Raw genomic sequence first — 24,052 nt, 5'->3', positions numbered from 1 at the left:
AATTTTGGAGTAGAGCCATTAGGACATGGCCTGCCCTCAGTAGCCTTTCCAGACTGGTAACTATACTTGGTGGAATGACTCAGATTAGGGAAGGCACCTGTTGAGAGTTTTAGGTTCCTGTGTCCTGGAATGAAGCTTGTGGGTGGGGAGAGAAATAGCATATCTTATTCAGGCAGAGAAAGGCAATGGAGAAAGGAGGGGGTAAGAGAGCGAAGAAGGGGCCCATACTGAAGCCCTGCATCTTTCCATGGGTCACCACCTCCCATAAGTTTCTTACACAGAGCCCCTCTCTGGGAGATCTCATACATCTCTGTGCTGCTACCTGCTGCCCTGGCAGGGAGGGATTTCCAGTCTTTCTAACTGGCCTAAGAGCTCTGGGGATCTGCCTTTCTCTGCCCCACAGTGCTGGACTTAAAAGCACAGACAGCCATGCCCAACTTTTTATGTGGAATGGGTTCATTAGGGGTTTGAAATCAGATCCTCATGCTTATAGACCCTTGTCAAGGAGATGACAAGGTTTGTCCACAGGATGAAATTTCTTTAATAATAATAGTAATAGTAAAGGTGATGGAGGCCAAGTATTGTAGCACACCTTTAATGCCAGCACTCAGAGAGGTAGAAGCAGGCAGATCTCTGTGGGTTTGAGGCCAGTCTGGTCTACATAGTGAGTTCCAAGCCAGTCTGGGCTACACAGTGAGGACCTGTCTCAGTACATAGATAATGTTGGCTTGAGAGTTAGCCAGTTTGTGAAGTACTTGCCTTGTAAGCATGAGGACCTGAGTTCAAATCCCCAAACTCTCATTTTAGAAGCCAGGTGTGGGCCATTGACCTGGGTCTGTGAGTAAAGATTCCTGCCAGCAAGCCCAATGATGATCCAAGTTCAATTCATGGAACCCACAAGGTCAAAAGAGAATTGACTCCTGCAGGTTGTCCTCTGACCTCCACATGTACGTCATGGCTTGTGCACCCAAACATACAACACATGCAGGCACATACAGCACACACAAAGATATTTGTAATTTAAAAACTTTTAAAATATTATTCAAAATAAATTCTGGGTGTGTGTTTGCAATCCCAGCATTGAGGAGGCGGAGACAGATGGATTCTTATGGCTCTCCAGCTAGCAAGCCAAGCCAAGGCAGCAAGCCCTAAGTCCCCATAAGAGACTACATCTCAAAAACTAAGATAGACACCCCCAAAGAACTAGGCTGAGGCTGTCCTCTGGCCCCCACATAAACACCTGTGCACACACATGGACACACTCAAACAATCATATGCACACAGGTGTCCCATGTGGAAGGCTAACAGGTGACTGCCTTTCGGATTCTTAGTCCCCGAGTTAAAGTAGAATTTAATCCCATGGCATGCCCATGGCAAGCAACATACACACACACACTGGGGGATTCTCAGAAGAACCCTCACTTCCAATAGACTAGGGATGCCAGCTGAGATCCCAGGACTCCTGGAGGCCCACAGGAGCTGTGGGAAAGCTGGCAGAGGCCCTCTAGGAGGTGATGGTGTCTGCCAATTCCCTTGGTTAGATCCTTTTGGCACAGCCAACTTCAAGTTATCCATGGCAGGTCACTGAAGGTGGCCATGGGACAGATGCACATGGCTGACCCTTACAAGGCCTTGCCAGCCAGCACCAGCATTTTCTGGCTGCAAGGGAAGCTTCCAGAGGGGACTCTGGACTCTCTGACCAGCCCCCATTTCATCTTCATTCATTTGGGTCCCCACAAAGATTTCAGTATGGGGCTGAGTTCTACAGCTAGTCAAATCCTGTGAACTCTACACACATACATACACATGCATGCACATGCACATGCCAACATAGGCCATTCCCAGTTTCCTGTGCCCTGCAGAGCAAAGCTGGCATCCTTTAGCAACTCTTCTAAGTGCAGTCAACAAGCCACCTGCCCCTTTCCTTCTCACTGTTATTTATATCAATGGCAAGGACAGGGAGGTGTGGTCATGCTCCCATTTTACAGGTACAGAAATTGAGGCTACCTGTGGCTATCCCCCAGTACTTTTCTGCATTGTTGAAACATCTTGTGAACTTGTTCATGAGTCCCAGCAGTGGCTCAGACCACTTCTGTCCCTACACCTCCAGGTCCCAGCACGATCCCCAGTATTTAGTGAACATTTGATGACTGACTGGTGAAGGAGGAAAAGGAAATTTTATCTGGACATAAGACATATTTGAGAAACAGTGGCCCAGGAGTTGGGGTGCAGCTCTGTGGTAGAGAGCTTGCTAGTGTGCTGAGGTTCTGGGTGTCTTCCCAGCACTGGAAAATACACACACACACACACACACACACACACACACACACACACACGAGAAAGCAACAGAGTCTTACCCACCCCTGCAAGAGCAACAGGGAATATAAATGGGGTTGACACAGTGTGGAGTGGTGGTCAGTGCCTTCACCCTAAGCTTGGCAGGAATCTTTCCTAAAAGAATAAAACAGCCCCCCATGGACTGTGTTTTCTTCAAACAAAAAAGGTAAGTGGTTATGGATTCTTTTTGTTTCTTTGTTTTTGTTCATTTGAAACAAGGTCCATGCTGACCTCAAACTCTTGCCATCCTCCTGTCTCCTGAGTAGAAGCCACTATGCCTACATATCCAGTCAACTCCCTCTGAACTGACACCCCCCCATTCTGGAGTCTGGACCTAGGGCTTTATGCGTGCTGGACCATCCTTTGTCTCCAGCCCAGAAGCTTCAAGCTTGTTTCCAGCATTTGAGGTCCCAGAAGGCCCCTCAAGACGTGGGCTAAAAGCATGGTGAGTCAGTGGAGACACAGGGGCCCAGGCTGACACTGTCATGTCTCTTATAGGTTTCCTGATGCTGGTTGGTTGGATTCAAGGCAAGCCCCTTCTCAGCATGTTCACCATCGGGGTCAGGTGCGTTGTCAAGACCCCTAGGCCACTTCCCAAGCAGAGCAGATAGTAATCTACAGGGCATTCAGAGAGCGGGGAGACACTTTGACCCCACCAAAGTGGGTCTCCAGTGGCATGGGAGGGATGCACTGTATAGAGCCTGGCTCAAGGCTTCAGAGGGTTCTATCTGTGGCCACCTGGCTCCTATGATGGGCAGGACAAGATGGCAGGTGTAGCAGGCCAGAGCTCTTCCTGGCAGCAGAAGGTGGGGAGACATGTAGTACTCCTGGTTCCCTCCTCTTCCCTTCATTGCATCTGGGCCCTTTGGGATGGTGCCACCCACACACAGGGTGGAACTTTCTGTTAGTCAATCCTCTCGCACATGCCCAGAGGCATGATTTACCAGTCTCCTGGCTATTTCTCCATCCAATCAAGCTGATAGTCCAGACTGACTCTAATAGGGGCCAGGGTGTAGGTCGTTGGTACACAAGGCCTTGGAACCCATCTCTGCATGGCAAAAGGGCAACACAGCACTTCACCTTGACTCGACTACATCTGCAAGGACCCAGTTCTCGATAAAGTCAGCCATACATCCAGGGTTAGGACCTGATGAATCCATCGATCAATTTCTGTCTAAGATGGGATCTCATGCAGCCCAGGCTGGCTTTGAACTTCTTAGATAACCAAGGATGGCCTTGGAGTTCTGATCCCTGTGTGTAGCTGTTTTAAGCCTTGTTAGAAATTGAAGCCAGGGTTTTGGGTGCTCAGGAGTGGGAGTTACACGTGATCCTAGCTGGACCTTGCTCAGTTCCTCAAGGTCACACATGCTCCATCTTACAATGGGAAAAACATTCAGGCACCACAGTTGCTCTTGGCTACAGAATCCAGGAGCGGAGGATAGATTCTGAACCACCCATCACGGTGCCTCTAGGCAGAATGGGACCCTTTACTTGCTAAGGTTCGGTTCCCACCCTTGGCAGCTAGCAGCCATCGGCCCACAAACATTGACTGAGCTTTGATGGGCTATCTGTTACAACATCAAAGCACTGACTGAGCCACAGGCCTGGGCCCTCATGGGGCTTTCAGTGGATGAAGAAAGTGATTGTGAAGAATTTAAGTGTGGGTTAACAAGGCAATTACAGTTTAGCATCCATATTATGCTGATAGCCCATAGGAAATGTTGACAGTGAGAGTGACTGAGAGGGAGAAGGAAGGAGTGTGGGACTGGGAAGGTAATCAGGGATGATTTCTATGTGGTATTGAATGTAGGGAGTTAAGAAGGGCCAGTTAGGAGAATAGCAGGGGCTGGAGAAGTGGCCCAGCAGTTAAGAGCACTGGCTGCTCTTCCAGAGGATCTAGGTTCAATTTCCAGCACCCTCATGGCAACTCACAATTGCCTACAACTCCAATTCCAGGGAAGCTGACATCTTCACACCAATGCACATAAAATAAAGTTAAGTAATTTTTAAAACTAGATAATAGTAGAAAGGGAGCACCAGGCAGGAAGGGAGCACCAAGCAAGTATCAAAGCCCTGGGGTTTGGATGGTGCATGGCAGATCAGTGCCACCAGGAGGATACCACTGACACCTGATACTATCTCTAACAAGCTCCCAGAAGTGCTGAGGTGCCTGCCCTAGGGCATACTCCATGGCTGGGATTAGAACCTTCCCCAGTCATGCCCCAGCATAAGCAAAAACAGAGGTGCAGGTCTTAACACCCCAACAGAGCCCTGTCTTGAAACCATGGAGAAAGATAGAGGAGGAGGGAACTCTGAGCCTTGAGGGGCTGCTAAGACAGAGCCCTCGGGAGTCAAGCTGGTGAAATACTACTCTCCACAGAAGGGTGCAGCCTAACCGTGCAGAGCGCAGGGGCAGGGGACTTGCCTGGTATGCAAAAGGCTCTGGATCTCATCCAAACCACTAAACACAAAAAATTACTACTGTGTATTTTCTCCCATCTTATAAGCCATCAAAAGTTGCATAAGCCTAAAAAAAACATCATGTTTGAAGGATAAAGAACAAAACCCCAGTGTCCACAATGATCCAACCCACATGGCTCATGGTAACCTGGACAAGAATCCATTCCTCTCCTTGGGACATTGAATAGGCAAAACCTTCAAGCTTTGTGACTAATTTGTCACCCCAGCCACTGTAACAGAAAGATAGAAAGGGCAGACGAGCCAACGAGGAAACTTTCCAAAATAAATAAAAGTACAGATTCATTCTTCTAAAAACCTCACCTCTGGCCCTGGTGGCTGGAGAGTTAGTGAAGAATATCCAAGGAACTCACTATTCCTGATCTTTCCCAAACTTTATTAGTTTGTGGATTAATTTTTTTATTGCTATGAACATACCCAGGTGTGCATACTGCACCCATCCCTTGACATATGGGGGTGTCCCCCTCATAATCTAATGTAAATGTTTGCTTAGCTGGTCTGGCCAGCCCAGGCCATAAAACCAAGGAAGTTGGTTTCACTCTCCCATGGAAACGCCCCCCACCCCACCCTGAGCTCCTTGACCAAATTCAGTAATCTTGGTTTATATAACTTGTTTCTGAATGGCCCATTGTCTCCAGGTGAAAGGTCACTATTCATATTTTCTCTCTCTCTCCTTTTTTGTTTGTTTTGTTTGGTTTTTAGACCAGGCTGGCCTCACACTTGTGATCCCCCTGACGCTACCTCCTGGATGCTAGGATTGCAGGTGTGAGCCACCATGCTTGTCCAGGAGGCAGCTTATACCAGTGTGATCAAAAACCCTATACTACAACACACATAACACTGATTTTTTTTAACATTCATTTATTTGGGGGTGGGGGTGCACAGCACACATTTGGAGGCCAGGGGACAAACTGCAAGAGCCAATGTTCTCCTTCTGCCACACAGGCCCCCAGGGAAGAAACTCAGACCTTAGTGGCAGATATAATTATCACTTAAACCATTTCACCAACCTCTCTTTCCTTTCTCAGTGAGACACCAAATAGTGATAGCCTTCACCATTTAATGCAATGAGGTTCCATGAGTGATGATGGTCGCGTGAGCCCCCAACAATTTTTCTGACTTTTCACTCACCTGAGCTGAGTGTTTGCTCTGCACAAGCAAGAATCAGGTATCCATGAGTATTCATGAGTTCACATCTGTCCCTTTAGCAGGTGTCAACTGAACTTAGCCTGAGGAGTACAGAAGGGGAAAAGCTGTCCCTGCATCAATGTAGCCAGAGATAGCTTTTAGTATGAACTCTGTTCTATTTAAATTTTTTGTTACCAATTCTTTAAAATTAGGTCCTTATAAGGCTGGACATGTGGCTCATAATTCAGTGCTGGCCTAGCATGCATGCAGCCCTGGGTTCCACTGCAGCGCCACAGAAACCAGGTGTGCACATATCTCATCCCAACACTTGTGAGGTGCAGGAAGTAAGGTCAAGGTTATCTTTGGCTAGGTGAGTTCAAGGTCAGCCTGAGCTACGTGAGTCCCTGTCTTGTAAAAAATAAATATAGTCACTGTATTAAAATGGTACCTGGCCTCCAGTTTCTTGAGAAGGATAGTTGTTCTAGCAATACTCTTGTCCCAGACCTCAGGGTGATGGCTTGTCTTAGGCAGGCCTGGCCTGGAGGTCACATGTTCAGCATGGCTTGGACTGTCCCCTCTCTTATCTCTTGTGTGGCTTCGCAGGCAACAGAGCTTGCCCTGTCACTTTCACATCCCAAGTAGTCCCTTTCTAGAAATTACTGTGGGAGGTTCCCTCTAATGAAAATACTTGAGATTTTACTGTGGTTACAAGTCTCACAGCTCTACCTTCACTCTAGGGCCAAATGAGGGGGGCTGTGTGGTGGGTGTGGCCAGCTTCTCCTAAGATCTCAGCTGGGGGTTCAAAGCACTAGAGGGGGTGGACATCAGATCTACTCTATCATGAAGGTGGGGGTTCGCTCTGCTTTGGTTTCTTCGGTCTCCACAGGAAAAATAGCTAAACCATTGAACAGTAACAAATGAAATTCAAGGGTCCCAGAGAAGAGTCTACACACCAAAACCCCTGCCACTTTCCTTCCTTCCTTTTTTTTTTTTTTTCTTTTTTCTTTTTTAATTCTGTCATACATTACATCCCATCCACAGTTTCCTGACTCTGGACTTGCCTCTAGTTCCCTGACTCTGGAATTGCCAAATGCTTCCCAAGAAGCTCTGTCTCTAATAAGTGAGAATGGCTGAATATAAAAGGGCATAACAGGCACCCAGTTCACACTAAGATGTGACTGCCTCAGTGGAGAGGTCCTGTCCGAAATTGGGGACGTAGTTGACCAGGCAAATGGTCCAGGCAGAAATATCAAAGGAGGCAAGTGCATTGTGGGATTAGAAATTGGATAGAAGGCCCACTGGAGCAAAGACAAGCTTTGCTAGAAGAAAGCATCACCGCCAGTGTCAGCTGAGCTGCTCATCATTGAGCCTGACTTGACTCTTCTACTCAGCCTGGCTGTAGCAGCCATTCCAGAGGGGCTGCCCATCGTTGTCATGGTGACTCTGGTCCTGGGAGTGCTGCGGATGGCTAAGAAGAGGGTCATTGTGAAGAAGCTGCCCATTGTGGAGACTCTTGGTGAGGGTTCCCCCTCTACAATGCAAACTGAGTCAGGTGGAGGTGTGGGGCTGGGATTGCTCACACCCAGACTGTTCCACGAACCCCAGGCTTGGTGGTGACTACTCATTTCTCTAAACCTATTCCCATGGTGCCAGGCTGCTGTAATGTCGTCTGCTCTGACAAGACAGGCACTCTGACAGCCAATGAAATGACAGCGACCCAGCTCGTCACATCTGATGGGGTCCACGCTGAGGTGAGCCTCGTGCTATCTCACAAGGCAGGAGAAAAAGAGGTACCCTGCCAGCCCTCTCCTGCCCAGAGAGATCACACAGACTCTCCTAGAACAGCGAGGAAGAAATGAATACCTTGGTGGTCTGTCTAAGAAAGTGCCAGTTGAAGATGGCCTCATTGATTTTTTTTAATCCAATTTTATTTTTTATATTTTTTTCAGGATGGAAGTAAGGGTCTCCTCCACAATAGACAGGCACTGTACTACTGAAACACATCCCCAACCCCTTGTTAACAAATCACCCCACTTGTGTGGCTCTGGGGATTGCCTGGAATGCTGGGTAAACATTCTACCACTGAGATGTCTCCCAGCTTGTGCTTCACTTTCATCCGGAGACACCGTATCCAGGCTGACTTTGAACTTGAGATCCACCTACCTTGGTCTCTGTAGTAGCTGTGATTACAGGGCCACTAGGTCCTGTTGCTTTGGGGTCTTTTTGAAACAGGCTCTCACTCTGTAGCCTGGGCTGGACTGGAACTCATTATGTAGCCCAGGCTGCCCTGGAAATTGTGGTAAATCTTCTTGTCTCAGCTTCCCACATGCTGGGGTTTCCAGCCATGAGTCACCACACCCAGCTCGTTACAAAATTTAAAAGCTACAGAAATACTTGTCACCACCCACGACAAACTGACCCTGAGTCACTGTTTGTGCTTCTCTGTCACATAGCACAGTTGCATGCTCACTCAACAATTTTGTGTCTGGATATTTTTCCACAGAGCTTTCTAGAGTAAAGGGTAAGCACATGGGGGCCCTCCTCTTGTCAATGATGTTTTTTAATTTTTAAAGATTTATTAATGTGTGGTGTATCTTTATGCCTGTGTGCTGGTGTAGGCGCATAGTTACAGAGCCCTTGGAGGCCAGAAGAGGGCATTGGAGCCCCTGAAGCTGGCATTATAAGCAGTTTAGAGCCATCTAGTGGTGGTGCTGGGAACTGAACTTGGGTCTCTTAAAGACCGGTATGCACTCTTAACCACGGAGCCACCTCTCTGGCCCCTCAATACCATGTTCTTGGCACACTGTCATGCCCATCTGTAAATATTCCATGGCTGGTTGCTTTTTTATCCCCAGGCTGCACTATCTTGACTGACAGGTTTATGAGCTGCAGAGGATTGGATATTTCCTCTTGGCTTAGATGCAGCTTCTCCCAAATGTCTCCGGCCACACCTTAGTTATACCGCCCTTGTGCAGCCACGAGCTCCACCAGAAGCTCTATGCAGTTTATCATGGTGCATGTACCCTCTACTACCGGGGGGGGGGGTCCTAGGCAGCAGACAGTCTGCAGGATCATCCTCACGTGTAGGCTCGTGGCTTTGGGGTGGACCCTAGGAGAGGGAACGGGTATCGTCCAGGGTTTGAGGGTTGGCTCTTGATAACACCCTCCATCTTCTGTGTCCTTCCAGGTCAGTGGAGTTGGGTATAGTGACGAAGGGACTGTGTGTCTCCTCCCATCCAAGGAAGTAATCAAGGGATTCAGCAATGTTTCGGTGGGGAAGCTGGTGGAGGTGAGTGTTGGATACCATAGTGGAACAGTGTGCAGCCTGCCTGGCATGAAGGAGGTGACTGACTAACCACAAGGGTTAGGCTGTCACAGCAGCAGATATCATGCCCAACTGGAGGGAAGGAGGAGGGGAAGGGAAAGGCGGGGCCCGACCGGGCCTGTGGGTGCATTACCGAGTCAGGTGTGGTTCTCCTCCACATAAGCCATCTGCCCTCCCTGCATGGCAAGCTGCCTCCAGGAAGTCGGGACCTCCTCTAGAACAGTCCCTCCTCCAGGTGGGCCCTGCTCTGCTGCCTCCCCTCCCCGCGGCCCCCTCAGAAACAAACTCAGAGAAGCCACTGGAGGGCTGAGCTCCGCTCCAGGCTGGCAGGGAAGCGGCAGTCGCCCACACTCTACCAGGTTTCTTGATTCTTCTCTAGGCTAGCTGTGTATGCAGAGCACTTCCATATAAAGCCTGTGGCTTGATGGATGCCTGCCTTCCTCCTGTGCGCCACGGCCACTCTCCAGCCCCAGAGCAGTGTCACCCCAAGTGGAGACACACAGGCTGTTAACTAAAGACATGGCTTGGGTTCAGTTCAGTGGTAGAAGGCTTGCCTAGCATGAGAGAGGCCTGGTTCAACACCTAAAGACGGGGAAGGGGATGACACATGTGTTTCTAAGACACTGACTTACTTATTTGAAGGAAACACTTGTCGACTGGCCCCGCTTGAAGGCCATGCCTGCAGTGTCCAACCTTTTCATGGTGTGGGTGAGCCCAGGGTCCAGTACTGACTGCAGATATTCCAACCCCCTTCAGGCAGGTTGCATCGCCAACAACGCTGTCATTAGGAAGAAGACTGTGATGGGACAGCCCACAGAAGGGGCCTTGATGGTACTGGCCATGAAGGTAAGGGGTCAGAAGAAGTTGTCTCTGTGACTCTCTGCCTGTTCCCTTCAGACAGGTCTCTTGCTGAACCTAAGCCAGGCTGGCAGCCAGCAGACTCCCAGCCATCTTCCTGTTACCCACCCTGTGGTCCAACAGCACCGAGGGTGCAGACACACATAACCACTTGATGGCCTAGAAGTTTTGGCTCCAAAAGGAAGAGTGTCCCTGCTAAGGAGACACAGCAAACATTTGGGTTTCTGATGCCCTGAAGCCAGCAGGCTAAGAAAGGAACAATGGTAGTGGGATCCTGACTACCAAGGGGAAATGGGATTGCTTCCCCACAATGGTGGTGAGAAAGATGATGTATGGAGAAAGATGATGCAGGGGATCCTTCAGGGCATCTCTTGGTGCCACCATGTCCTGTGATTAAAGTCAATGGGAAAGTTCAACCCAATCCCGGCAGGATGACAGAGGGCACAGACCCATCAGGAATGAAGGTGTGAGTCACTTACTTCTCCAGGGAAAGACCTGCTGAGGTGCTTGCTAAGGTTAGAGGAAATACAGAATGGGTAGTAGAGGAAAGTATTTATAAATACCATTGGGTTTTCCCAGAGTTAGCATGGCGACCCCAAACATCCGCATCCTTGTGGAGTGCAGTCTGACCTGGTGTCTTCCCTGAAGAGAACCATATACTCTAGCATGTCCCCTGCTACACCTGAGGAAGGGTTGAGGGGGTGAGGGTCTAGAGTCCGCCCTGCCCCTCCTTCTGAGGGAATGTAAACAGGCCTCATTTTGAAGGTATCTTTGGATGAATCGTAGCTTCTAGGATGAAGATAGTGATGGCTGCCCTTCTCAGAGGACAGCATTCCACAGTACAGCCACTATTCATCACTGAGGGGGGGGGGCTCCTGACATATCTGTGCTTTGAGAGGGATGGGGAGAACTCTTTCCAGGTATGGTGGCTCACACCTTTAATCCCAGCACTGGGGAAGCAGAGCTAGGCAGATTTCTGTGAGTACAAAGCTAGCCTGATCTACATAGTAAATCCCAGGCCAGCCAGGGCTATCAAATTAGACCCTGTCTCAATGAGGAAGCAGGGTCCTCACAACCCCTCCTTCCCCAAGCCATTCCCACTTATACAGCTTCCTGGAATTCCTTTCTCCCCCAAACACTGTCTCTAATGCATGAGATACCTGGCTAACACTGGTTTGCTTTTGGAAAACTGCATTTGACCTTTGGGGCAATAGGTCCCAAAGTCATCAGAGACCATGACCACACAGGTGATGGTCCTGCAAGACTCAGACTTCACCTTCCCAAGTGTCCTTGTTCCCCCAGAAGTTTTCAAAGGTGTAATGAGGCAAAGACTTGGTTCTGGGACAAGAGATGGTTGAAAATAGGCAGCCTTCCTGTAGCTACTACTTGGATTTGCAGTTTGGATGCTGATTTACACAGACACTTAGCATATAGCAGTGGTTCTCAACCTTTGGGCCATGACCCTTTTGGAGAGAGGGAGCAAATGACATTTTCATTGGAGTTACCTAAAATCATTGGAAAATACATTATTTCCAATTTCTGATTTATAACTAGCAAAATTACAGCTATGAAGTAACAACAAAAATAACTTAATGGTTGTGGGTCAGCTCAACATGTGGAACTGTATTAAAGGGCTGCGGCGTTAGGAAGGTTGAGGACCACTGGGCTACACCCTGGCTTGGGATGACTCCCTGAAAACATGCCACCTTACACCCTAGATGAACTTAGGTGGTGCCAAAGATTCTTTCACTCGGAGAAAAGAGATTCCCTTCAGTTCAGAGCAGAAGTGGATGGCGGTGAGGTGCAGCCCAAAGAATGAGGTAAGTTTAGCCTTTGCTGAGACAGAGTGTCACTGTGGGGCCCAGGCTGGCCTGGGAGCCTCCTGCCTCAGCATGGCTGTGCTGTCCCCCTCCCTTACCTGGGGGAAGAGGGTAGCATGCCCAGCACCTTCCAAGAGCTTCCAAACAGTGAAGTAACAGCCAGGAACCTGGCACTGTGGCCCGCGATGCTCACAGTGGGGACCCTGAGCCAGCCACACCTGTGTCCCTGGGGATCAGCAATGTGGAGTCTCAGGTTCCTATGAACCTCCATTGGGAAGTCCAGGTGTGCCCCAGGGACCTGTCTGTTGGGGATTCTGGTATAGGCTCAAGTGTGAGGCAGTTGTCTGTGCACGAGGGATCACCTAGTGACAGCAGATTTTTTTTTTTTCACTTTTCTTGTCCAAGGATGGGGAAGACATTTACTTCATGAAGGGGGCCTTTGAGGAAGTGATCCATCACTGTAGTATGTATAACAATGGGGGCATTCCCCTGCCTCTGACGCCCCAACAGAAGTCCTACTGGCTGCAGGAAGAGAAGAGGATGGGATCGCTTGGCCTGCGGGGTTGGTGTCCTGGCTCCTTCCCCTGCCCACTGGGGCCTTGAGTTTGCCTGTGGTGTTGCTGGGATGCACCAGATCGGGGTCCTGGGTGGATCTGCCACCAGCCAGAAGGCAGGCAGGGGTGAGCTAACAGCAACTCCCAATGTGAAACCTCACCCCTTGCCACCCATGAGACTCGCCAATTCAGGTGTGGCTTGTGTATGGATGGCATGTTACTTGCCAAGTTCCCTAAGGCATATGAAGTTTATGCCACACACACTAATTTCAGGCACTTTTTCACTCTCTGCCTTATGAAAACCTAGAACTCTCAGATGAAGGGGACGTATGCAGTTTTCAAAGCTGCAGGGTCAGTGTCCTCTCCATCAGGCTGATGTTAAAACCCTTGTGCCATTGGCTGCCCTGTCCCTTGTTGGAGAAAACATCTCGTAACACTATTTGTATTCCATGGGGGCAGGGCTAGGAGAGGCACTGGGCTCGTGCTATCCATTACCTTGACAGATGAGTGTGCATTGAGCTCATGGTAGGTGAAGCTGTCGCAGATGCCTGTCTGCCATCTTCCAGGGGCTTCAGCTGGACACTCGAGCTATTTCTCACACCTCTCCCTCCCTATCCGGTGTACCTGTGCTGTCCTGAGGGTCACAATAAGGTGTTCTAGGACTAAAGATGGTCACCAACCTGCCCTTGTGTCTCTCACAGTGCTGGCCCTGGCGTCTGGGCCCGAGCTGGGGAGACTGACATTCCTGGGTCTTGTGGGCATCATCGACCCCCCGAGGGCTGGTGTGAAAGAAGCAGTTCAGGTGCTCTCTGAGTCTGGTGTGTCAGTGAAGATGGTGACCGGAGATGCTCTAGAGACAGCCTTGGCCATAGGTAACCAGGGTGAGGGGCCAGGAGTGAAGGGGCCTTGCACCCAGTTGAAAGGACTCTGAGCTGTGTAGACCAGTGCTCCCTACTCCAGCTTGTGTCCCAAATGGGGAAAGGTCCACATGTAAACTGAGGACCTACTATGTGTTTAGGGGCTTTTCAACTGTGTCATAGAGCCACTCTGCTGCTCGTCTCTTCAACAGCAGTGGGCTGACAGGCAGCCTCTCCTCCTCTAATCATTCCTGTTAAGAGCTGTCATGTTGGCTTTGCCCAACTCAGCCCAGTGCTGTGAGGTCACAGGCCAGCATATCAGAGCCCTCGTGTGAGATGCCAGTGACATGTCCCAGCAGGCTAGCCTCAGGGAAGCCAATTCTCCGGTAGTTTCCTCATCACCGGCAAATTTAGGTTCACCATGGTTAGCAGACACTGAAATGGGCTAAGGTCAAATGTGTCACATGCTGGGTGGGACTGGACCACAGCTCAGGCCCTGAAGGTGCTCCTCAGTCCTAACTCCTCTCCCAAAGGAAGAACCATCGGCCTGGGCAATGAGAAGCTGAAAGCCATGTCTGGGGAGGAGGTGGAAGGCATGGAGCAGGACGCACTGGCTGCCCGAGTGAGGCAGGTGGGTTCTCCCAGTGGCAGACAGGGCTGGGATGGAGAGGCCCTCCAGCTCCTATGTCTGCTGATGACACTTTGACCTCCCGTGCCAGGTATCTATATTCTTCAGGACCAGCCCGAAGCACAAGGTTAAAATCATAAAGGTAACTGGGTGGAATGACAGGGGCCATTCATGGTGGGGCCATCCAGGGTGGCAGGCTCTCAGTTGGCCAAGTGACAGGGATGGTCCAGGGGGACAGGTGGCTAAGCTGGCCTTGGCCACATAGCTTCATTTTCTAGGTTCTAGACAGCTGCGTGCATCCCATGTATCCATCCATCCCTGCTTGCTAGCCAGAATGCTATCACATGGTTAGCTGCAAAGGATGCTGGGAAATGCCATCTCTAGTGGGATGGGCACTTCACAGTTAAAACAGGAGTGGGTCCTCTTATGCGGTTGTGGGGAGGTTGGGGACCACTGGCCACGGACATTGGGAACAGCCCTGGGAGTTAGATGATGTAAAGAGAAAATACTCAGGGGCCGGCCGTGGTTTCTCTTTGTCAACCGGCAGCCTGTACCCAGCAGCTTGCTGAGGTGTTTGGTAGCCATGTTTTGTTCTTGGGGACAGTTTGATGGGGTCCTGGGGTTTTAGTTTTCAATGATGAAGACTAAATGCCAACCACATATGGTGGCTCACAACTGTCATCCCAGTACTCATGAGGCTGAGGCCAGAGGATGATGAACTCCAGGACAGCCCTAGCTACACAGAAAGACTGTTTAAAAGAGAGAGAACAAATTTTGTATATATGAATATTGGTGCATACAAGCCTCAGTGCACCTGTGGGAATCAGTTCTCTATTAACCACGTGACTATATGACTAAGGTCATCAAGATTGGTGGCAAGCTCCTTTACCTGTTGAGACATCTTGACAGCCCAGAGGCATGGCTTCATTTGCTGCTTACTAACAGCAACTTTTACAAGCTACATCTATTGTCCTATCCAGAGTGTCACAACAGCCTGTGATGCCAGGATGGTGACTGCCATTTGCTTTGCAGATGGAGAAACGAAAGTTGAGTAGTTCAGGGCCATGCCCACTTCCTGAGCCACTGCAGTAAAGCTACTGTGACTAGGACAGCTGACCGAAGCATCTATCGGGTGGGTGGCAACTGCCCCCATGGTACACCAGGCAGGGCATCAAGAAAGGTCTAAGAGGGTCCTCAGGCTGTGGTTCCCCATAACCTGCTCTTCCCAAAGGCATTGCAGGCATCAGGGGCCATTGTGGCCATGACTGGGGATGGTGTGAATGACTCAGTTGCCCTGAAGTCTGCGGACATTGGGATAGCCATGGGCCAGACAGGGACGGATGTCAGCAAAGAGGCTGCCAACATGATTCTGGTGGACGACGACTTCTCAGCCATTATGTGAGTAACTATAACCAGCATCCCCAGGATGTACTATGGTAGATATGAAGGGGCTTTCTTGGGTTCAGGGAACTCCCTGAGAGAACTGCATCCCAAGCTCATCACTGTGGTGATGAGCCCACTCCAAATGTACAGGGCTTCTCCAAACAGGGTCCTGGGGCCATGCTGCCATTAGTCACTGTGGGATATAAAGAAAGCCTAGATCCACTTGATTAGCCAGTAACAAGAGACAGGTGTTAAAAATCATACTGCGGGCTGGAGGGATAGCTCGGTCAGCATGGTGCTTGTCTGCAAGCATGGGGAACCGAGTTTGACACTTGTCACATGAAAATGCAGGCAGGGTGGTACAGGCTGCTGATCCTGCTGCTGAGGAGGAGACAGGCAGACCCAGGGCTTGCCAGATAGACAGCCTCACCTGATCAGTGAGCAAGCTCGTGTCAAAGGAGAACAACAGCCTTTGTGGGGATGACACCCAGGTTACCCTCTGGCCCCCACATGAGCACACCTGAACAAATAAGTCACAGTTGGAGGCCCAACAAGGAGGCATGTATGTGCCTGTGATTCCTGAATTCAGGAGGCTGAGGCAGGAGAACTAAATCACACAGGCACATAACACACGACAGACAAGACAGATGGACAGTGATGTCTTGTTCTGCCTCCAGTGTGTAGAGCATGGGTTTCTCTCACTCTGGTGTGTCATACTGCCTATGGATTGTATACTTGGCTTCCTGAGGACAGTGGGGCCTTGGGCTTTGCACAGGGCTGACATCACCTCCTACCAGTGTGTCCCAGGTGTGCCAGCAAGGGTTACCTGCACTGTTGCAGGTGGGCTGACCACACCGTGTGGCAAAGCCCTTGACCCCCACCCCCAGGACCTTTCTGCCCACAAACACTCTCGCCCCCTTTCAGGAGTGCGGTGGAGGAAGGAAAAGGCATCTTCTACAACATCAAGAACTTTGTCCGCTTCCAGTTGAGCACGTAAGTAGAGGCGGACGTTCCTCTGTAGTCGGTGGGCGCTGCATCCTATGCACGCATTAATGGGCTTCCTGTTGCTTGTGCCCCACAGGAGCATCGCTGCCCTGAGCCTCATCACTTTATCCACCGTGTGCAACCTGCCCAGCCCCCTCAATGCCATGCAGATCCTGTGGGTGAACATCATCATGGATGGGCCGCCAGCACAGAGGTGAGGCAGCAGGCTGAAGGTAGGACCACATGAGCTCAGAAAAGAATCTCCAGGCTGCTGAAGTATGAGCAGCTTCCTAGAAGGCAGACTGGAATGCAGAGATGGAGCTTTGTGCTCCCTCAGTCCCAGTGCACTCATAGAGCCCATGGCTCAGGTCACCATCTCCAAGAAGTCCTCCCTAATCAACCTAACAGTGGTGGCTTCATCCCTGGGCCTCTGCCCATGCATTTTCCCTGAAGGGGAAAGTATTGTTTTGGTTGAATGGATCCATTTCCACTAGAGCTGGTTGCTATGGACTTGAGGCCTCTTGACCCTTAGGAAAGTGCTTGCATGACATAGATGTGCATGACCTCATTGGTGGCACAGGAGACCTGTGTGCCCAGTAGCCTTGGTTGCTCCCACAGGGAGGTATCATTACAAATGCAGCCAACGTTACTGTTAGCATCATCTGCTGAGTTACACAGAGAGGGAAGCCCAGAGCTCAGCAAGGGCTGCAGCTGCCACAAGGCTCCCTGTATGTGAGAGACAGCAGGTGAGGTAGCTCCCAGGTCTCTATCCCATGTGCAACTGAGCTCTCCTGATGTTCCTGAGTGACAAAACTGAGTGTCTGTCTGACACATGGACCTTGGAAGGTGGAGCTGGGTCCTGTTCCTCCAGGCCCCACTCAGGACCCCTCATGACAGTGGGAACTGCATGGAGAAGGCTGAAGCCCATTGCTAGCCTTTGCTAGGTAATCTGACCTCTCTGCATCTAGATACTTGGAGATAGATGAGTAGGATAGCCACTGGGGGACAAGAACGGCCCTGCTCACAGGTGACAATTCAGACTAGGCTGGCCTTGAATTCATCCTTTGTCTCAGCCTCTGGAAAGCTGGGATTACAGGTGTATGCCACCTGGCCCAGCCTCCAAGTGACCTTTGCTATTTCAAAGAGTCACTTGCCTTGTTCTGCACAGCCTGGGGGTGGAGCCTGTGGACAGAGATGCCCTGCGGAGGCCTCCACGGAGCATCAGGGACACCATCCTGAACAGAGCCCTGATCCTGAAGGTCCTCATGTCAGCTGCCATCATCATAGGAGGAACCCTCTTTATCTTCTGGAGAGAGGTGAGCAAGGCAGGGGTTGGCTTGCTCAGGAACAGTTAGGAGCCCTGTGCAGGACTGGGTGCTCTCTCCAAGCGAGACACACACTCCCTCTCCCTCCTCTCCCCCCCCCCAGCTCCTCCACTCTCAATGCTATCAGAGGCCAGAGAGAGGGTGGTGGGTAGAGATGCCTGGGGGAGAAGTGTGTGGGTCAAACACTGGGGCCAGAGCATAGATGGTGGGTGTCTCTTCACGGGGTGGGGGAGACATTTTTATTGTCACAAGGAAACTATAGGAGCCCCTTACACTCTCTGAGACTATCTTAATGCAGGTCAATTTTCAAGGCCCATTGGGCCAGGGAGCCTACGCATGGTTGCATATGGTTATATGTAGCCAAGATGAGGAATGAGGCAGGGATCCCCATTGTGTCTAAACATGTCCTTCGGGGCAGGCAGATGGCAGCCTGGTTCTGAAAGCCTGCCTGGCAGCCAGGTGCAGAGGTGTAGACGGGACTGAGCTGTGTTCCAGCCTGATGAGGGTCCCACAGGTGGGGAGGGGAAGCTGGGGCAAAAACTGTCTGAAAGCGTGCACCCACAAATCCATCTCACTGGGGCTCCAGCCAGCCACGGCAGACACAGCTAAGGCCCCAACAGACATTTTTATCACACCACGTTGTGTTTGGGATCAGCTGTCCCATGGTCCTCGTAAGATATGGGTTCTGATCTGTAGGTGTGTGCAGTGGCAGGGCCTGTGAGGCATTACCCACTGGGCCAGTGGTTCTCAACCTTCCTGACCCTGCAACCCTGTAACTCAGTCTCTCATGCTGTGATCCCCCAACCATAATTATTTTCATTGCTATTTGATAACTGTAATTTTGCTACCTTTTTGAATCATAACTATCTGTGTTTCCTGATGGTCTTAGATGACCCCTGTTGAAAGGGTCATTTATTCCCAAAGGGGTCACAACCCACAGGTTGAGAACTGTTGCCCTAGGAGGAGATGCCTTTCCCTTCTCTGACACTCCTTCCTGATAGAGGACAAGGCTCCTCCCAGGGTGGGGAGTCCCCTGGGGCCAGCACAGACACATGACACAGAGCCAGTTTCTAGGGTACAGCTTTGGGACTGGGCTGACCAGCAATCTTCAGGCAGCACCCACAGGCCACCCCTGGCACACCGACTTTGCCCCTCAGCTCTAAGGCAGGGAGCCACCTTCCCTCTCTGCCATGAACATGCCTATGTGCTGGATTCCAGATCCCAGAGAATGGGACCAGCACCCCACGCACCACCACCATGGCCTTCACCTGCTTCGTGTTCTTCGATCTCTTCAACGCCCTAAGCTGCCGCTCTCAGGTGAGCAGCACTGACCCTGCACCAGGCTCCACCCCTGCAGATCCACCCATAACAGCCCCCCCCCCAGGGATGGAGACACCATTCCACTGCCTCTCTACTCTTGGCGAAGTCTTGGGGAGGGGGCACAGGGATCAGACTTCATGTCCCCAGTGGCTCCAACAAGCCTCAGCACTTGCCATTCTGTCCAGGTGCCAACTTGGGGGGGACACAGACTGACTGCAGTGTCCCGGGACATGGCTGCTGACCCCACACTGTGCCTACACAGGTCCACTCACGCCTCTCCTCCCCACAGACCAAGCTGATATTTGAGATTGGCTTCTTCCGGAACCGCATGTTCCTGTACTCGGTCCTTGGGTCCCTTCTCGGGCAGCTGGCCGTGATCTATGCCCCACCCCTGCAGAAGGTCTTCCAGACTGAAAACCTGAGAGCTCTTGGTGAGTGGTGGGGACAGGGACAGGCAGTCACCTGAGATTGCTGCCACCTGGGGTGGAGCTGCAGGGGCCACGGAGTGGGAGCTTTCAGAGCCGGTCCACAGTTTGGTTTGCAGCATCTGCTTTATGTCACATGGGGTAGGAAGGTGACGTGCAGGCACAGGGGACACAAATAAAGCCCAGAAAGAGGCCCCTGTGCTGAAAGCAGGGGGCAGCAGCATTCTGGACCTCAGGATACACAGTCTGGGAGGTTGCCTGGGGCCACTGTGACAGGTGCACATTGGAGCTGGCCATCAGAGTTCTTGATGAAAGGGACATAATTTAGCAGTCTGGGATGCCCAAAGGCCACTGTGTGCATTCCCTGCTCTGGAACCCCGGACACTGCTGCAGCCAAAGAGAAGTGGGGACAGGAAGCAAACAGTCCCTATCGCTGCAGGGACAGGCCCTGCAGAGGAACTTAGCCCAAGCACAGCAGTTGCAGGCCCCCTACCTTTCCTTCTGTCAGCTCCCAGATCCAGTACAGAGAGGGGCAATGCTCCAGCACAGCTCACTACAGACCCCAAGTGGCCACCTGGGTGGGAAGATATGAGACAAAGCCAGGCAGGCTGGGCACCTCCCTGTGATCTAAAATCACTGCCGGCCCCACTGAGTGCCCTGTGGGAGCAAGCAAAGGAACCCACGAGTTGGGGAGTCAGGACAGCGTGGGGGCCCCCTGTCTGATCCTCAGAATGCATGCACCAGTAAATGCCAGTGCTGGGGGCAGGGGGTACACACAGGAGGACTCCTGGGTTCAGTGTGGCCAGCCAGCCTAGCTGAAAACGGTGAGTTCCAGATTCAGTGAGAAAGCTGTCTCCAAAAAAGGTGGGGAGGGGAATGTCAACCCCTGACCTCTGCCTGCATGTTCCTACAAGCCCACACACAAAGAAAACCCCTGGGCTGGAGCTGTAACTCTGTTGGTAGAGCACTTGCTTGGCTCACACAAAGCCCTGGGCTTCATCCCCAGCACCAATACTACCTTGGCATGCCTGTAATCCTGGCGCTGGAGAGGTCAGCCAGGAAGATAGGGAGTACAAAGTACTAACTGCATAGTAAGTTTGAGGCTAACCTGAACTATCTGAGACCCCATCTCAGACAAGGAACCCCCACCCCAAGCAAGTTTCCACACAGCCTTTCCACGGTAGGGAAGACAGTCAGCCTGTCAAAGCCATGGTGACCCTGGCCTCTTCAAGAGTGGACAGCCCCTTCTCAGCCCCCACAAGTCTGTTGCGTTGAGGAGAAAGGCAGAGAATATGGAGGAAGACGCTGCAGGACGTGACAGGTGGCCATTGCCACCTGAGCCTGCTTCTCTTCCCACAGACCTGCTGCTGTTAACTGGCCTGGCCTCGTCCGTCTTCATTCTGTCAGAGCTGCTCAAGCTGTGTGAAAAGTTCTGCTCTGGAGCCAGGACCACCCAGACGCTCCCAGATGCTGTGTAAAGGAAACACTACAGCCCTGAGTGACCTTGCATGCCTGTGGTCTGTCCACTCCAAGGGGCAGATTTTAGGAGCACACAGCATCAGGACCCTGGCTCCACATTCTGTCCCTGCTGGGATGCACGGGACAGGATGGAGCTTACTAAAACATGGCACTATTTATTAAACCACTGTGTTTTTTATTTAACCTGTCTCTGTGCTTGAGCAATGCAGCCCCATGTAATGGCACAGGGCTTCACAGCAACCAGGAATATGGCCACTCCGCCCATAGCTGTCTCCTTCGAGGTCTTGCTTCCTCATCTAAGATGAGTGCTAAGGAACAGTTCTCTAAAGACCTGTGACTCATGATGTGGAGTTGAATCCCCAGTGTTCAAAAAACCAAAAACAAAAAAACCTCCACAAGTATGATTTATGTAAAATCTGATTGAAAACAAAAGGTGCTGTCACCAAGTGGGGATAGGACATTAGTCACCTAAAAAGCTGAAACTCCAAGAGCAGCTCCCTTACACACTCACTGTGGTGAAGAACACAGACGTCTTGTGTTTACAAAGCTCTCACACCATGGACACCAAAATAAAACCCTGAAGACTTTTTCAGAATTCCACATCCACTTCTGACAGGGACGGCTCATAAACACTAATTTATGTGGAAGCTCCCTCCCCACAATAAACAGATACCTCAAAAGCACATGCTGGCATCATGCCTCATGCAGAAAGACCAGAGCATCTCCATGAGAGGGAGGAGGGGGTGGTGGAGGTGGCAGAGCTGGGCACAAACCTCACAAGGATCACAGCTCAAGGCCAGCCTAGAAACTCAGTGGGACTCACGATCCCCCTGCCTCCACCTCTCAGTAAAAAGGGCTGGGACTTGGCACTAGAGTGTCTCCCTGGCATGGGTGAGGCCCTGGGCTCAGTCCCACACTGAAAGCCATAAAAGAATCATGGTACAATGTGTAATGAAGCCACCAGAGAAGCAATGCCTGCACACTCAAGACAACCTACACGTGAATAAAACCATTACGGTCGCTGCCAGAGGGAGCATGGGCTCTCAAGTCTCTCCATGCTTCCCTCTCAAGACGTGAAGCCCAAGCCTTATGTCTCGGGAAGCTGGACAAGTGATTCTGAGTCACTAATAGCTGAGGGTCATGATACAAAAGGATTCAGCAAGCATCAGGGGTGAATCTCACACACATATGCCCGTGTGTGCTCAACTATACTCACAGGCATATGTCATGCATGCACAAGGGAAGTGTACCTGCACATCTGCACCTTCATACAGACACACATCATACACACACATGCACCCAGCACAGACATAAGTCACAGAGACACATGTGCGCCTGCACACAGGCATACATCACACACAGAGAGGCATATGTTATGCAGACACATGAGCACCTGCACACAAGCATACATCACACACATGTGTACCCACACACAGGCATATGTCATACATGCATATGTGTACCTGCACAAAGGCATATGTCACACACACACACACACTCCTGCACAAGGTAATACATGACAGATGCATGGACCTGCATAATACATCACACCTGCACATATGCATGTCTACACAGGTAAACATCACACATGCACATGTGTACACAGATCTATGTCTCACAACATGTGCACCTATACACACACACAAAGAGGCATGTGTGCCTGTACCTGGACATACCACATAGTATCTTTCCATCAGCTCCTGTATTCACTCATTTCATGCCAGCATCTGGACACAGTGGACTCTTCTGTCAGGGCAGGCACTGAGCATCGGTGAGGTGAGCTTCTGTGGACGTTTTCTGAACCAGTGGTTAATGGACACAAGCAGGCTCTTGACTATCTCTGAGCTACAGCCTCAGCCACTTTACTCTTTAAAAAACGGTCACCATGCCACTGAAGAGAAAAGCAAGCAAACATATGAGGCAGTTCCAAAACACTCTTGCTTTACCTTCCATTGTTAAACTCATTTTATTTATTCATGCTTTTTTATTTTGGTTTTTTGAGACAGTTTCTCTGTGTAGCTTTGGAGCCTGTCCTGGAACTCACCTTGTAGACCAGGCTGGCCTCGAACTCACAGAGATCCTCCTGCCTCTGCCTCCCAAGTGCTAAGATTAAAGGCCTGCGCCCCTAAAACTCCAGTATTAAAACATGAGGAAGATGCCTGAATTCACACAGAAAGTCAGTTGATTAGAAAGTAGCTTAAGGGGCTGGAGAGATGGCTCAGAGGTTAAGAGCACTGGGGGGGGGGGGTTCTTTCAGAAAACCTGAGTTCAATTCCCAGCATCTATATATCATATCAGCTCACAACCATCTATCATTATAGTCCCATGAGATCTAATGCTCCGCTCTGGTGTGCAGACATATATACAGACAAAATGCCCAATTACATATAATATAGAAATAAAAATTTTAAAGCAAGTATCTTAAGTACAGGAAAGGCATGCCATTTAACACAAGAGGACAAGGGGTATCTTTTGTTTTATTTTGTTTTGTTTTGTTTGTCCGAGACAGGGTTTCTCTGTATTGCTTTGGAGCCTATCCTGGAACTATCTCTGTAGACCAGGCTGGCCTTGAACTCCCAGAGACCCACCTGCTTCTGCCTCCCAAGTGCTGGGATTGAAGGCGTGTGCCACCAACGCTCGGCAACAAGGGGTATCTGAAGTACAGGAGAAAGGCATGCCATTTAACACAAGGGGTATGGGGCTGAGGAGAAGCCTCAGTGGGTAAAGTGAAGCTGAGAAAGCCTGGTTCAACCCCTGGAACACACCTAGAAACCCTGCTACAGGTGTGCTACAAGGCGTGCAGCAGGGACAAGACAATCTCCCAGGATCTCAGAGATAGCTAATCTGCGGTGTTTAGCAAAGCAACAGAAACAAGAGTCCCTTGTCAACATGGCGGAAGGTGAGAACTGACGCCTCAAATTGTCCTCTGACCTCTGTACTCACATAATTTGGTTTTGAAATACATTAAAAAAAAAAAAAAACTTTTTAAAGGAATTAGAACTATAGGGATGAGATATACTTTTTAAAAATACTTTGGGCCAAAGACATATAAATAGAAACCACAGGAATAGCAGCAGAAGTGACCCTCTCTATCCCCTGAGTGGAGGGGGTGCAGTTTGCTTAAAAGAAAATGCTGACAAATGTGATATAA

At 50.5% G+C, this 24,052-nt stretch overlaps 1 protein-coding gene across 1 annotated transcript in view; it reads left to right on the top strand.

The window, feature by feature from the left end:
- Nucleotides 1-21,084, top strand: part of Atp2c2 (ATPase secretory pathway Ca2+ transporting 2) — a 54,407-nt gene extending 33,323 nt beyond the window's left edge. Inside the window, exons 11-27 of the mRNA XM_051201404.1 lie at nucleotides 2,836-2,902; nucleotides 7,335-7,459; nucleotides 7,597-7,694; nucleotides 9,131-9,232; nucleotides 10,025-10,114; nucleotides 11,845-11,946; nucleotides 12,352-12,508; nucleotides 13,202-13,372; nucleotides 13,891-13,988; nucleotides 14,077-14,127; nucleotides 15,217-15,383; nucleotides 16,293-16,361; nucleotides 16,450-16,566; nucleotides 17,521-17,668; nucleotides 18,896-18,994; nucleotides 19,287-19,428; nucleotides 20,782-21,084. Coding sequence (XP_051057361.1) covers nucleotides 2,836-2,902; nucleotides 7,335-7,459; nucleotides 7,597-7,694; nucleotides 9,131-9,232; nucleotides 10,025-10,114; nucleotides 11,845-11,946; nucleotides 12,352-12,508; nucleotides 13,202-13,372; nucleotides 13,891-13,988; nucleotides 14,077-14,127; nucleotides 15,217-15,383; nucleotides 16,293-16,361; nucleotides 16,450-16,566; nucleotides 17,521-17,668; nucleotides 18,896-18,994; nucleotides 19,287-19,428; nucleotides 20,782-20,900 — 1,922 coding nt within the window. The 3' untranslated portion in view covers nucleotides 20,901-21,084. The remainder of the gene's footprint in view (nucleotides 1-2,835; nucleotides 2,903-7,334; nucleotides 7,460-7,596; nucleotides 7,695-9,130; nucleotides 9,233-10,024; nucleotides 10,115-11,844; nucleotides 11,947-12,351; nucleotides 12,509-13,201; nucleotides 13,373-13,890; nucleotides 13,989-14,076; nucleotides 14,128-15,216; nucleotides 15,384-16,292; nucleotides 16,362-16,449; nucleotides 16,567-17,520; nucleotides 17,669-18,895; nucleotides 18,995-19,286; nucleotides 19,429-20,781) is intronic.
- The last annotated feature ends 2,968 nt before the right edge of the window (nucleotides 21,085-24,052 follow it).

This window comes from Phodopus roborovskii, unplaced genomic scaffold (assembly GCF_943737965.1).
Source record: "Phodopus roborovskii unplaced genomic scaffold, PHOROB, whole genome shotgun sequence".
Taxonomy (NCBI): Eukaryota; Metazoa; Chordata; class Mammalia; order Rodentia; family Cricetidae; genus Phodopus; species Phodopus roborovskii.
The sequence above is the reverse complement of the archived record's forward strand: the minus strand, read 5'-3'. Positions and strand labels throughout refer to the sequence as shown.